Source organism: Sorex fumeus, unplaced genomic scaffold (assembly GCF_029834395.1).
Source record: "Sorex fumeus unplaced genomic scaffold, SorFum_2.1 ptg000061l, whole genome shotgun sequence".
NCBI lineage: Eukaryota > Metazoa > Chordata > Mammalia > Eulipotyphla > Soricidae > Sorex > Sorex fumeus.
The window spans coordinates 11,801,032-11,815,839 of record NW_026606118.1 but is presented as its reverse complement, the minus strand read 5'-3'; the positions used below and the strand labels follow the sequence as shown (position 1 = coordinate 11,815,839).

The 14,808-nt window shown below is 47.2% G+C and overlaps 1 protein-coding gene across 9 annotated transcripts in view; it reads right to left on the bottom strand.

Annotated features, from left to right (window-relative positions):
* Positions 1–5,568: 5,568 nt before the first annotated feature.
* Positions 5,569–14,808, bottom strand: part of SYNE1 (spectrin repeat containing nuclear envelope protein 1) — a 566,819-nt gene continuing 557,579 nt past the window's right edge. For 8 of the 9 annotated variants that reach the window (XM_056125930.1, XM_056125931.1, XM_056125932.1 and 5 more), the window contains 2 exons: positions 14,318–14,376; positions 5,569–6,460 (listed from right to left, as the gene is read on the bottom strand). In XM_056125930.1, coding sequence (XP_055981905.1) covers positions 6,220–6,460; positions 14,318–14,376 — 300 coding nt within the window. In that variant the 3' untranslated portion in view covers positions 5,569–6,219. The remainder of the gene's footprint in view (positions 6,461–14,317; positions 14,377–14,808) is intronic. The other variant, XM_056125938.1, reaches the window with a different exon arrangement.

Genomic DNA, 14,808 nt, shown 5'->3' with positions numbered 1-14,808 from the left:
TCATATGGCTGCATACCTGGCCATCCAGTCCAGAGACTTCAGGATCTATGTCTATGGGAGGGGGTGTGGCTGTCAGGACTTCCAGATGTATGAACGGTTAAGGGAAGACTACCTACCTCGACTCTCCAAAACAACAGAGCTCTCATCTTGGGTGCCAAGTACCTGAAATGATTCACAGTTTGGTGTTTCTGCAGAGAATATTCGTGAAGCAGTGGAGCTGAGCCCTTGGCAAGGTGTAAGTGCAGCTGCCAGAACTTCAGTTGGGCAGGTATTCAGTCTGCCCACTCCCGAGGACACACCGAAATCTTCAGCTGTGGGTACTGGAGATTTCTCAGATTTTAGCTCTTGGTGTACATCTCCTCAGAGGTTTAGTCAGGAATCAGTAAAGCAGGGTCAGTGGGTCTTCACTACATTTTTTCAATAGAAAAGTTATTTTTGGTAAACATCTTAATTCTTAATATACTCCTTTCATTTTTATTCTTTTAAAATTTATTTGTTTATTTCTTGGAAGTCGGGGAGAGTCACGCTTTGCAGTGCTCCCGGGACTGTATTTGATGCCAGGAATCAAACCCAGGTTGGCTGCAAGCAAGGTCAGTGTCTCACAAGTCCTACTGTCTCTTGGTCCCATCTTTTTATGTTTAAATTTCTACCCCCCCCCCCCACTTCCTGCACTATTGTTACTGTTGTTGAGATGACCTGGGGGCAACAGACACACCAGGCTGTGGTTGGTCCTTGCACAGGTGAGGCTGTGGTGCTGGCCAGAATTGCACATCAGATTGTAGCAGTCACAAACTGGGTCACAGTGCTCATGCAGGCCTCCACTCCTGTAGTCGTGGTACTCACACATGTGCTTGTGGGGGGTTGCATGTCCTAGCTGTGGTGCATGTGTGTGTGTGTGTGCACGCGTGTTTTGCACATAATTTATTTGCATTCGCATCCTTTTTTTGTGGTTCTTTACAAGCCTGGCTAGAGTAAGGCTGTTGGTGATGTTGAGGCTTGCTAATCACAGAGCTGCCAGAAATTTGCTCCCTGCATGTAGCTGAACGTCGAAGAAATAGCTAAGAGGACGAAGAACCTCCGGCTCTGGGCACATCTCTTTGATTCCACTGTTCTTCCTGCATTAACATATGCCTCAGAGACCTGGGCCCTACGCAAACAAGATGAGAACGCCATTCAGGTCTCCCAAAGAAGAATAGAAAGAGCTATGCTTGGAATATCACGTTTCACTCAAATGAGAGAACGAATCCGGAGTTCTGACATCCGTCGACGATCAAGGATCAGGGACGCTGTCTCATTTGCCAAGGTGTCGAAAATCAGATGGGCTGGTCACGTAATGAGATTTAAAGACGACCGTTGGACTAGAGCTGTTACTGATTGGATTCCACGGGATGTCAAGAGACCGCGTGGCCGCCCACCTACCAGATGGTCAGACTTCTTTGTCAAGGTCATGAACGATCGGTTTGAGGCCCTCCATGTTCCCGGAGCGAAGAGATGCCATTGGGCTACACTAGCACGCGACAGGGACAAATGGAGACATTACTGGCGCCCGCTCGAGCAAATCGACGACTAACGGGAAGTTAAGTGATTAAGTGAAGTGATGTAGGACACCAGGCATTTGAACTCATTACCAGACACTCACAAGGTAGGTGCTCTAAGTGTCTAAATGCTTTCTTTAGGATCCCCAATTTTTATTCCTGTAGGTCCATAAGGGAATGACAAATTGTTTCTCATTAGTCTGCAGGGCCTCCCTTTGAACCTCAAATCCTAGATTCAAGTCATTTCCAAGCCCACGTGCTATGTTGTGGAAGGTGACTTCTTCAAGGGCTTTATAAGTGGAGTGAAATGTAGATTCCAGGTAGCTAGACAAGAGATGAGGCCCTGCAGGGTGACTCTGGAGGAGCCTGGAGCTGCTCTTGCTTCAGGCTGCAGGCTTGTGCTGAGTGGACACTACTGTGTCCAGGTATCTTTGGACCTAGCTGGCAGAGTCCCTGAGAAGCCATGCTGTTGTCCAATTTCCCAGGGCTGTATTTGATGATGGTGAGGGCTGGGGATGGGTGGGAGGAAGAATGAGAACCGTGACTCAGAACAGCTCCCTGAGGCTCTGCCTCTGGCCTTGATGTTTGCATTCCGCAGCTCTTGTCATGGCTTTGCCTAACTCACTCTGTTCAGATCTCTGTGGCCTGACTTTCTCAGGATCTGGCTTCTGGTTCCAGCTGTCAATCAGTGCACCCCAGCCGGTCTTTTTTTCCCCACACTTAATCTTTTTTCCGGTCTTGAGCTTCCGGTCAAGCCTTTGGAAGGCATCACTGCTCACTTCCTAGGCAAACAAGGGAAGCTGCCGTTACCCTTAGTTTTCCAGGAGGCAACCTCAAACTCCCAGGGCATTATTCCTTGGCCTCCTTCCTGGGGGTCTGAGGAACTCACTACTCTAAGCTTCTCGTCCTTCCTTCTGTCTGGATTTCACAGGTTACACGCCTGCCCCCTCCTTCCTTACCTTTTCTCACCCGGCCTGTGCAGATCTCAACTGATATTTCTTATCCTTCCTTACCCACCCATCACAAGACCCCATTTCCAATCTTTGGTATCACGTTGGGTCGTTTGAGATCCTGGCTAGCTTTCCTGGCATCTGTGTTTAATATAAACTCTCTCTGAGCAGGCAACTGTGGGTACAGGTGAGAATGCCTCTACAGCTACCCCAGTGAGCCCCCTGTCTTAGAAGGCATGTGAAACTGTGTGTGTGGGGGAGGGAGGTGTTCCATATAATTCTAGATTCATCTGTGCTTAGTGGTTCTCATTCTTGGGAGAGTGGTCCTCCCTAGCAGAGCTCAGGAGGCTGCGGGGCTATTCCTGTGATTCTCAGTCAACCTGGTGAAGGGTTCATGAGGCATCAGGAGATAGTGCTGCTCTCACTTTGCCTCTTTCCCCCACCCCTGGCATGCCTCAGGTCATCCTGGCAGTGTCTGGCGGCCCGCTGGACATACACAGAGGTGCTGAGCCGTCTCCAAGGCTATGTCTAGAGATGCTCTGGGATCATATGTAGTGCCAGGGATTGAACCAGGCTTGGCTGCTTGTAAGGCGGGTGTCTCAGTGCTGTCTCTCAGGCCTGGGGAAAGCCCTAGCTTCATAATTAAACCCCTTGCTTCCCCTAAGTCATTCCCCTTGTCCTTCTGATTAGCAGCATTATAGCATCAACAGATGCAGACACTCAACTTCTGTCATCAAGTCATCAAAATTGAAAGCCAGGAACTGGAGATTGGCCAACTTCAGAAAAGATTTTGGGACAAGGTTTTAGGAAAAAGAAGGAAGAAGAAACCTAGGGAGGCTCCCCAGTTTCAGGAAAGGTCTGAAGAGAGATTGCAGGGAAGAGCAGAAAATGTTCCCCTGTATGTATTTTGTTAACAAAGGGGGTACAGAGGTAAGCATTTCTTTACTGAGTTTCAAGCAGGTGGGACAGTTAAAACATGAGGATGCTAAGAGGAGTGTCATCTGGAGTCATCTAGAATTTTCTGTCACTAGCTACTGGAAAGAGTTGAGGTCATTTGGGTTATTGGGCACCATCTAGGCCCAAATATTCCATCCCAATAATATCTTTCCTTAGGGCCAGTTCCTAACCTCGCCCTGCCTACTTCCCGAGGTCTCCATCACTGTTAATATTCCTCAGACTGTCACTGTCCTCTCATTGTTCATCGATTTTCTCAAATGGGCCCAGTAACATCTCCATTATGAGACATTGTTGTTACTGTGTTTGGCATATTGAATATGTCACGGGTAGCTTGCCAGGCTTTGCTGTACGAGTTAGATACTCTCAGTAGCTTGCCAGGGGCAGAAGAATCGAAATCGGGTCAGCCATGTTGGCTGTGTGCAAGGCAAACGCCCTAATTCCTCAGACTAATGTTGGTATTATTTCCTAGTCATAGCATTAATTACCCCAGCAGTTCCTCTAAACTAGCTCCTTAGGACATCTGTGGGTTCCAATATTTGGTGGTTGTTCAAGACATTCCAAGGACATGCAGGGTATGTGTCCCATTTCACATCTGGGGAAGTGGGAGATGTGGAATGGGAAGCGTCTCGAAACTGTTCTGAATGAAAGCTGATTGGTTGACTCAGCTGCCTTTCACTTTGAGCCTTAGATGGGAGATGGCAGGACTCAGGTCACAGGTTGAGGGGAGGAGAGGAGCTCAGATTGGCCTTTTCCAAGAGGAATGGCGCCTTGGGGGACACTTTCCATGACAACAGAGGCACATGGAGGACTTGGGGCTCTAGATGGATTTGGAGCTGAAGTCACAGGACATGACTGCAACAGCTAGGCCTTGAGGGCACAGGGATCTCTTCAGCTTGTGTTCCCTGGCCCTTGTCACACATAGCGTCATCTTCTCTGCTTCCCACCAGTTCCCCAAGGAGGAGTACAGAGAAAATAGGAGTAAACTAGAGCACAACGCCCACGTTTAAGGCAGCTCCTTAAAATAGTTTAGGGATTCTGAAACAGTCCTGAAGGCATCATTCTGGAGGCCTTCATGGAGGAGGTGGGCGGGTGGTGAGAAAGAAAAGGTGGAGTTTTTGTAGATTCAGGGCTGGGGGTTTGCCACAGTGAGGACTGAAATAACTCAAGACCAAAGACAGTGGTTTAAATAAGTAGGCTCCAGGCTACACCCCCAGACTGAACTGAAAGGTCTGTCGTGAGTCCCAGGACAAAAACGCTTTAAGAACCTTCAAGCCTGGACTGGAGATGGAGCTCAGGCAAAGTGGCTCAGAATCCATGGAAGAATCTTTCGGATTGTTTCAAACTTGGGTCACAATACTCGATTTAGACAGAATTCATGAGTGCACATCCGTACCGGTATCAGGCTGACTCAGAGAACAAGAGATAGAGGCTGAAATCAACGCCCTGTAAAAGCAAACGTTCTCTGTGCTCCAAGAGACAGTGGCCGCCTCTGCAGCAATTCTTGGTGTGTGGGAAAGTGTGTGTGGGATTCCTGAACTGTCCATTTGCCAGAGAAAGCCTGGAGTTAACGAAGATCCTCCCGTTTCCAAGACTGATGGACTCCAATGTGTTTAGCATCAAACAGTTCCACCAGGACCACAAGTTGGCAAGGTAAAAGGGGCAGAATATCATATTAGGGACGAGAAGGAGAGGCTGAAATGGAATTTATTTGGTGGGTAATAGAAACCAGTAGAAAGTTTTGGAGCTTAGATAAAGTTTTTGAACTAAGAGTGCTGTGAGGGAACCTCAGTGGCTGTAAGCACCCTTGGGGTGCTGTGAAGAAGAGGCCACAGAGAGGAGGGAGAGAAGGATCTTCTCTGTAGCAAGAGAAATAGAAAGATGTAGAGAGGCAGGGATTCAGGAAAAGTGATTGGTCATGAGAGGAGTAGGGAAAAGCATTCAGGTTTCTCTGTAGCTAAACAGGCACACCCTCCTTCTATCCTACTCCTAAAAGATATACTTAAGTTTCAGCTTCATTCATTTATTCCTGAATGAAAGAGGGTTAATTTAGATCATATTCTGCAAAGGGCAAATTGAGTCCTTTTTTTTTTTTAAGGCGGAAGGAAAAAATAAAAGCACAGACAAAATATTTTATAATATCTATAATAAATGCAAATAAATCATACAAACAAAACTTGGCTTTAGCAAACTGTACATACATAAATATCTTTTTTTAAACTATAACATTCAACTTTTTTTTCACATAAAGCCTTCTATGATTTTATTTATTACATCCAGTTTTTCCTTTATATCTTTTTCTTTTTTTCTTTTTTTAAAAAAAGTGCCTCGTTAGATTTACAGCTGGTGCTTCTAAAGCAAAGGTGACAATCCCATGCCCTAAAGGAAAAGCAGTTAAAAAGGAAATGCTCCTATAAGCTCTTAAAAATCGTATGTTACAAGGATTGAAAATCTCTTCAGCACGGGCGGGCCGGGAGAAGGCTCCGTACGGACATGGTGCTGGGGTGGAGCACCACGGTGGAGCACCAGGGAATTGATGGATCAGGATGCACCTCCAGAATCTCTTGAGTGCTGAGGTTCAGAATTGCTCACGCTGCATTTCTTCCCCACCTTCCGTGGCCTATTTGATCTGTTCCCGTCCGTGTTCTTCATCCACCTCCAAGGCCAGCCACGTTGCGGGTGGGACCTCGAGGCGAGCTGATGCCACATCACATGGGCTTTGGCCAAACTTTGGGTCCTCATACCCCCTCATCGACTACAATCATTGCTGCCGATGGCGCTCAGAGGGGAGGAGGGCCATTGGTGTATCTGAGCATTGGGTGGAATGACCGGGCAAAGTTGTTGGAGAGGGCACAGCTGTAGTCCTCCTCGGTCATGGGCACCAGGCAGGCGAGCCCAATGAGCAGCAGCAAGAGAAGCTGCAGAGGCAGGGCTGCCCGGAGGACCCGGGAAAGGAAGCTTCTGCCGGAGCGAGCTGACCCAGGCTCAGAAAGGGAGGAATCGGAGCCACCTTTTCTGGACCTGAGAGAAGAATCGACATAAATAACTCAAACATCTCAGCTATTAGACAGAGGCTGCTTTTGTGATTTCCTCGCCTTCCCGGAAGTTCAAGAGACCGTCTCCACCACCCACCCACCAACCAGGCAGTGAGATGCCAGCCTTCTGCGGTATGCCTGGGGTCCCTCCCTCATGTGCTGTTTGCAAACGACACCCATGAAAAAATTAGCAGCATTGAGTCAGACAATTAAAAGTAAGTCATTTGACTCAAAATTCCACCCCTTAATTTGAAAAAAAAAAAAAAGAATGCTTTCCATCCAGGACGAGAATTATAGCATACATTATTTCCCGGCATAACTGAAGTAGAACTGAGGTAACTCAAATATGGATGTTTGATGCGGTATATTTGGGGCTTAAGACCATCAGGGTACCACTGGCCAACAGGACTTGCTGTCAGCATGAGATACAGTGGCCGATGGAGCCATCCTGGAGAGGCTTCACCTGGAGACACAGCCAAGACAGTCCTTTTTGCCTCGACCCGGAAAGCTCAATTCAAGGAGGGTACACCCTGATTTCATCTTGCACTGACTCAGCACCTAGCCCTGCCATGAGTGAATCTCAAAGCTGTGTGAACGGGGACAGTGGTACCTGGGCACGAATCATAGGCACCCTTGGCTGGTTGATCCATCACTAGCTCTGGGAAACAGATGTCATGTTTCACAGAAGGTGGTCTGTCACCCCAAAGTCTTCTGAACTCAAAGCTTTCCCATTCACTGTTATTGTCCTATATTCTTTCTGATTGTTTCGGTCATGCCTCAATTGCTTGAGAGGGCTACTCCTGGTTCTGTTCTGGGGAATTGTACGTGGGACTCCAGCCTGGAAAGCATGTTTACTCAGTACTTTAAGCAATCCCTCTCGGAGAGCCCGGCAAGCTACCGAGAGTATTCGATATGCCAGACGCAGTAACAACAAAGTCTCCAATGGAGACGTTACTCCATATATATATATATATATATATATATATATATGCTCGAGCAGGCCCAGTAACGTCTCCATTGGAGACTTTGTTGTTACTGTGTCTGGCATATCAATATATTGCTTTTTGGGTCATACCCAATGATGCACAGGGGTTACTCCTGACTCTGCACTCAGGAATTACTACTGGTGGTGCTCAGGGGACCCTATGGGATGCTGGGAATCGAACCTGGGTTGGCCGTGTACAAGGCAAATGCCCTACCTGCTGTGCTATTGCTTCAGCCCCCTATATTCTTTTAAAGAGCATAAGCACTGGAGCATAAGTCTGAATCTCAGGAATCACAAGAATTTCATTGCTTGTGGTGACAATGAAACTAGAATCTAGGACAGCTTCTCCCATGTTCTCTCTTTGAGTATTCATCAAAACTACCTTGAGTCTCTCAAGGAAAAGGTGGAGGAACAAGTGTTATTACAAAGAGGGATTTTATACATACACATGAATTATGTGTGTTAACCTCTGGCATCTCTTTCAAATTAAACTAGAGGGTCATCAACCTGAAAGTCCCAGGTTTTATACATTTGATATCACCTACTAATTGGTCAGTGTAAAAGTCTCTCAAGTCTTTCCAGGCTTCAAGAGTTCAATCACCATCTAGTGGTGAAACAGATTAACTGTCCTTGCTAAGACCAAATCCTAATGAGTCGAAGAGGAAAAATCCAAAGCAGATGGCAAAGGACTCTAAACCCTAAAAGAAGTTTGTCCTATTAATGGAAGGGGGAAAGGAAAACTTTTTGAGGTACCTATGTAGTGAGCATTCGTGCTGAGATAAGGTCTTGGCTAGAATAGAATCCATCTTCTAATTAGCTAAGGGTGCTATGGTTAGCTAGCATTTATTTTTCCAATGGCTGGACAATAGCCTAAATACTTATCTTGGATTCTCAACATCCCCACAAGAGTTACTAGAAATGTTCTATTTTTGTCTTCCTTTTGGGGATGATCCAAGAGGGTTTGACGATGTGAAATAACTGGTTCAAGGTTATACAAGGAGGATATAGCAGGATTAAGATTTCAGCCCTGAGAACTGAAATCCCAGAATTTGAACTTTAATCTCGGGCAAGTATACACTCCAGTTTCATAGTTAGGGGGAAAGACTGAGCAAAACTTTGAGGTTCTACAGTTCCTGCCTACCACAGTTTCCTCAATATTCTGTAGTATGAAATTATGAATAAAAGTGTCATACAAGGGCATCTCACATGTGAAAGGAAATAACTGCACCCTAAATTATTTGAAACTGAGTGACTTCCTCCCATCTAAATTAAACAGCTCCTACCCTGCAGGCTGATAGACTGTTAAGCCAGCAGGTGACATGAAGCGTTCTGTGTGGAGACCCTTGTGTGATCACAGCCAAGTGATTCTGCGTCTCTGTCCTTCAGTTTCTTATTTGGAAAGATGAGCAGGGACAGAGCTAACGTCATCTGAGCTCTAATAGCTTAGGATTCGATTCTTTTTCTAAAAGTGTGTTGAGAAGAATGGGCCAGTTTCCATATAAACTTTGGATCTGAATTTTCATTTCTTTGGATTGGGGGTGGGTGACGACAGCCCCTGCTGGTGCTCATGGGCTACTTGTTGCTCAGTGCTCAGGGGACCATCTCCGGTGCTGAGGATTGAACCAAGGTCAACTACGTGCAAGACAAGTAGTATCTTCACCCTGTAGTATCTCTCTGGCCCTCTCCTTTGAGATGAAATTCCACCCTAGTGAATGTCACTCACCACCTGTTATTGGATGAGTTATAACAGAAGCCCTAAAGAGAACCCCATGTTTCCCATTAAGCATTTAAGCATGGTGAGGGAGACTTCTGACTCATTTTCCTTTGGAGGCACTGAAGGGCATCAGCGATGGGCAGATTTATGCATGCTGGTGCCCAGGAGGCCTTGTCTGTCAATTATTAGCCTCTTGAAGCCAATGATCATGGTCCAAGTCAGGATTCATATTGACTACTGATTGTCTCCTGAGAAGGACAAGAAAGGTCAGTGTCTTGGGAAATGTGGGCTGGGAAGGTAGACAGTCCAGTGAAGGACATGGCACAGTAAACAGCATCAGAGATTTCCTTATTAAAATTTAATTGAGGTGTGCCCTTAATATTGAAGAATGCCAACTTTGAGCAAAGTCATGGGCTCACATATTACTTGGTGAGTTTCCATGCAGTGGACTACTCCTGGGAATGCCCAAACCACCCCGCAGAGAAAAATATCACACGAGGGCGGACAGTTACTAGGATTTCCACATGCCGCAAGTGGCCTTTTCTTTATAGCAAATATTTCCCAGAACTTTCTAGTGTCAACACATTAATCCAACCAGGGGAAGGGCTTTTCCTATTTCTCTACCTAAAATCCCTAGAATCTTGGGAAACTTGACAAGGCAAAGCATAAAGGCAACACACTTGCTAGTCATGTATTATTTCCCTAGTAACTATTATGCCTATAAAGCAAAAAGGAAGTAATGTGTGATATTACTAAAGAAAAAAAAACCCACACACTATAGAGATATTTCAGATAGTTCTGCTGGGGATAATGCACTCATTCTCTCCAAGTAGATTTTTAGAGTTTTATTTGACTAGGTTCCTCACTCCCTTCACTCAAATTTCTGTAATGTCCTAACTCCTCTCCAAATGCATATGATGGTGAGGAGAGAAGAATGGGGAGATGACAGTATATGGCATATAACAGGCACCCCACAAAAAAGAATCTGTCTGGTGGGTAGACATGAGGAGTGACACCGTTCAAAAATTTTCAATTATGGTTTAATTTTCAGCATCACATTCGGTCCCCCAACCAGTTGCAGAAATGACCTCAGATCACAGAGCCAGGAGTAGCTCTTAAATCCTGCTGGGTGTGGCCCCAAACAACAATAACAACAAAAAACTCTTACACAATCAAGAAAATCCAAATAAATTAGTTCTGTGCAAATAATGTAACACAACATTATTCAAACCCAAGTGAAAAGAGCCCTTTGATTTGTGATGCTCTGTGTCAGAGAACACTTCAGCAAGGATGCCAGGAATTACTGGTGAGGCAAGATCTAGGCTGCCCGTGATCCCTCTGATGTGACCGTTTATTGGAACCCAACAGAGGCCTGGGTGGTGGGAATTGACTTCTAAAATCAACAGAAAATTGAGCTCTCCTCTTTGCCCAAACTGAGCCTGTCCGGCAGCCTGTGACGGCGCCTCCTTGGCAACTGCGGGCTGAGGCAGCTCCCACTCTCTCCTCACCCATAAAACAGCCCTCCTAGAGACAGGGCAGAGTGGCTGAGTCTCAGTGCACTGAGTCAGGCAGACCTGGGTTCAAGTCCTGAATCTTTCCGCTTGCCAGTATCTTGATCATGGAACTGGGTCTAGAGATGCCTCATGGGGATATTGGCAGGGCCAACCGGAGTGGCATCCAGCCAATGCTCAGTGGTGTCGTCTAGAGGACCAAGGTGATGGAGATGCCACCCCTGCACTGTTGTTCTCTGCATTATTAAAGCCAGAATCAGCCGATTCCTAGTCTGAAGGTAAGCCCCCACGAGGGAGAACATTCCTGATTTTCCTCCCAGTGCTTAAAAAGACAGGCTGCAGTTCCAAGTGCCTGATTTGCTCCGTGAAAACGGGAGGGATGCAAACCTCAGAACAGTCTAAGCAGAGCCTTACTGGAGCCTTGTCCTATGGCTATTCTCAGTTGGGGGACCAGCTCGCCCTAGAGGGGACATTGTTAACATGGCTGCTCTTTAAACCCTTGGAATAGACAGATGCCCAGGGTGGGATTGGATAGAAGATTGGGCAACAAATATTCCACAGGAAACTGAACAGTGTTTGCAGTGAGGCCCAGATGACAAAGAAACACAGAATTCTTGCTTCAGTGCCTCTGCTGTTGCATCCTCTCTTTGCATGCAGTCTCCTTCCCTCCCAAGGTTTTAGCCTGTAATTGACCACTTCTCATTCAGCCTCGAACTCCCTGTGCCAGGGGCCAGGCAGCTAGAGACCCATACAACTCTAAGCTCCAGGATAGAGTCTGAATTCACTCTGTCTAGAGCACAAGACAATTAGGCCCTGGCCTTCCTGGAAACAGAAATGAAATCTTCTCTTGGGTCAACATCAGCCAAACCACAGTAGCTTGGAGATGAGCTTCTGGCAATCAGGTCAGACGGTTTGGGGTCAAAAGTAGAAAATAACACAAAAGGACTTAGATGGACCTTCCAAAGCATTGCTTCAAAATGCATACTTCTCTAAAAAAAATTAAGTTAATAAATCGTAAGTTTTGTTAATGTGAACATATGAACAGATGGGGTTCAAATACTGGTAAGGAGGTGTACTGGGAAAGTTCTGAGAATTGACTTGATCAATCTATAGATTTAGACACATTTTCTAAGCCCCACCCTCTTGGGTCATACCCAGGGGCTATTCCCAGCTTTCTCTCCCCCACCCTATGTATGTATGTATGTATGTATGTATATATATGTAATTCTGAGCTCCGTGCTGTGCTTGGAGGCTACTCCTCAGAGATGTTCAGGGGATCAAGCACGTAGCCCTTGAGTCATCTCCCTGCCCTGTTTGGCAAGTTTTATGCTCCCCCCCTCCCCAAAAACTGTACTCATATTGTAGGCCCAGGGGCTGAAGAGAGTTGAGTGTATAGTAAATATTGGCATCCATCCATCTAAAGCCAGACTCTACTGCCAAGTGTTGATAAGATTCTATGGAAATCTCTGGAAGGCCAACCACTGATATCATAATCTAACTTGACACAATCAGAAAACATAAGCACCTCCTCCCCACCAGTGGAAACTCTGTCTCCTTAGTGCCTCAGGACACTGCAGATGGTGGGGCTGGTCAACATTCTCAATGGCTCGTGCTTTTGCCCCTAACCTTTGGAATTTGCTGAACCAGTGCAAGATCAAACCCAAGGTAACTCTCCCTTCTCCTGGTATGGAGGAACGCAGTGACAGTCCAGGGTGCGAGTCAGGTTCTCTCTTGCCCAGCCGAGTGTGCATTGCACTCATGGACTGGATCCCTCCCTGGGCAGGGGTGCCATGGAGTTAGATCTGAGAACGCTCACCCATAAGTTGACCACCAAGGTTTCTGAGGTAGGCCGCCATTCGGGTGACATTCTTTTGTATTCTGGACCTCTCAGAGCCCTCCCCCCGCCCCCTCCATCCACCTGAGGAGCAAAGAGGAAACAGTGCTGGGTGCTTAGAAAGGGATTAATCCAGAGCGCTGGAGAGGGCAGAGCTGAGAGGTGCTTTGGGGTGGTCTCAGTGAGAAGGTGGCCCGCCAGCCGCAAAGCCCAGTGAGGAGACACGCTAAAGCACCTGTGGCTCAGAGAAACGATGGCTCCCACATCACTAGGGGACCCGAGCATCTGCAACCACTGCCTGGGAGAGCCAAGAGGCATGACACTGCAAAGCAAAAAGTCTTTTCTCTCCTATGACTGTCCTCTCTGGTGAGGGACAAAGTGGACTCCGGGGCCCGTAAAGGGGACACGCCGGGGACAACCTTGATCTCTGTTCATGGCCCATCTGCAAGTTGGGAGAGGAGATGAACTGTCGGCAGGACAGACTGTGGGCCACAGTTGCTTGTCTGGAAGGGGGCTAAGAACCCGTAAGCACACTTACAGGAGTCCACATTACCTTCCAGAAGCCCCACGAGATTCGACCTCCCTTCAGAGTTCATTAGTGATATTTTATTAAGACAATCACCCCCACCCCTAATCCAAATCTTACACAATTGTTTTCAAACAAAAACCCAGTGGGAAATTACAAAAATAAAACACAAGGGGAGGCTGGAAACCGGAAAGCACATCAAAATACATCCCGCGGGCCTTCAGCTGGTGGACAGTGGCCAAGGAAGCTGCCCTTGAGCACCCACTGTGAAGCAAAATCTGGGGTTTGGGGTCTGGGTGGGGTGCCTCCCTCCTGCCCCCCGCCTGGTTCCCTGCCCTCCTTCTAGGAGCTTGGATGCCTGCTTTGGAGTAACCAGGTTCCAGATGGGTTTACTGCTTGGGGCTGGGGATGAAAAAATCAGCTGGGCGGACTGTCAGGTCCCCGTGAAAGGTGCCCGGGAGACTGAGCTGATTGGTGACAGAGACACACAGACACCACACCAACAAGGAGGAAGGCGAAGCAGCGCTACCTGCAGCGACAGGGTAGGCCAGGGGTGAGGAAAGTGGTGAGGAGGGTCTCGGGAGGTGTCCCCGGGGGCGGGGTGTTGCCTGCCAGTGTTTCTGGGGTGAGAGAACTTTGCGGGTGTCAGCGGGTGAGTGGCTGCTGCGTGTGCTGGCCCAAGAGGAGTTTTCAGAGAAGCCAGAGAGACGGGGTGGGGGAGGGGTGCGTCTATCCATGTTTAATGAACACCGAATCAGGACTCGCCCTGGCTGGGAGAATCCCAAACCCACAATCTGGATAAAATCGGGAAAAGCAAAGAAAAGGCTGGGGGAGGAGGAGGAGGGTGTTAGTACATTTTATGCAGAGTTGTGGGTTCTGGAAGTGGTCAGAAGAATTCACTGATCGAGCCCCTGACTTATTGTACAATCTAGAAACAAAGAGGATGAGGAAAAGTCTGCCATGAACCCAATGGCCAGGTGTGGGGTCTGCTGGACACGCAGCAGGATGACCCTCTGATGCCGAGGGCCAGATAGACTCTGGAGTGAGGCCCGACGTTAGGTTGGGCCCCAAGAGCCTGTGCTCTGAGGCTAATCTGTGCTCTGCACTTCAATAAGATTCTTTCCATGTAATTAATAGGAGAAGGTACGAACATTAACCAATCACTTCTCAACTACCCAGAGGTAGGCCAGAACAAGGCCGACCTCAACCATGGACCATTTTCATCATCCTCTTGGCGTTCTAGAACAGTGTGGAAACCAGGAGAATAAGGTACCTGCTCTGTGGACTGTTGACAGAGGGTCCAGGCTGTGAGAGACTACATTTGCCTCGTGGCTGTTTGCAATGAACAGGGGGTAAAGAAAGAAGAATGTTCAGTCCAGGCAAATCAAGACAAGCTACTGATGAAATTAAACTAAAAGTGCAGCCAAGGAAAAAACAAATCAAATGAAATGATCAGTACCCATGAATTAAGGAAACTGGCTTTTCTTTGGTGGAAAAAAATGAAATCCATTTTCAGTGCTCGAATTCATTAGAGATTAACCGTCTCTGTGGTTGTGGGGTCCACGCGAACGTGGGCGCCTTTTCCCACCCCACACTTTGCAAAGTAGCATCTTGAATGACTCTACCCTCGCCAAGATTATCTGCGTATTTACTTTCAACATGCCAAGATACATATTTCAAGTGTACTTTACATATTTCTCTGCCATCGTCCAGAACACTGGGACAGTATTGAAATTCTTGGGAGATTAAAAAAATCACAGTGGT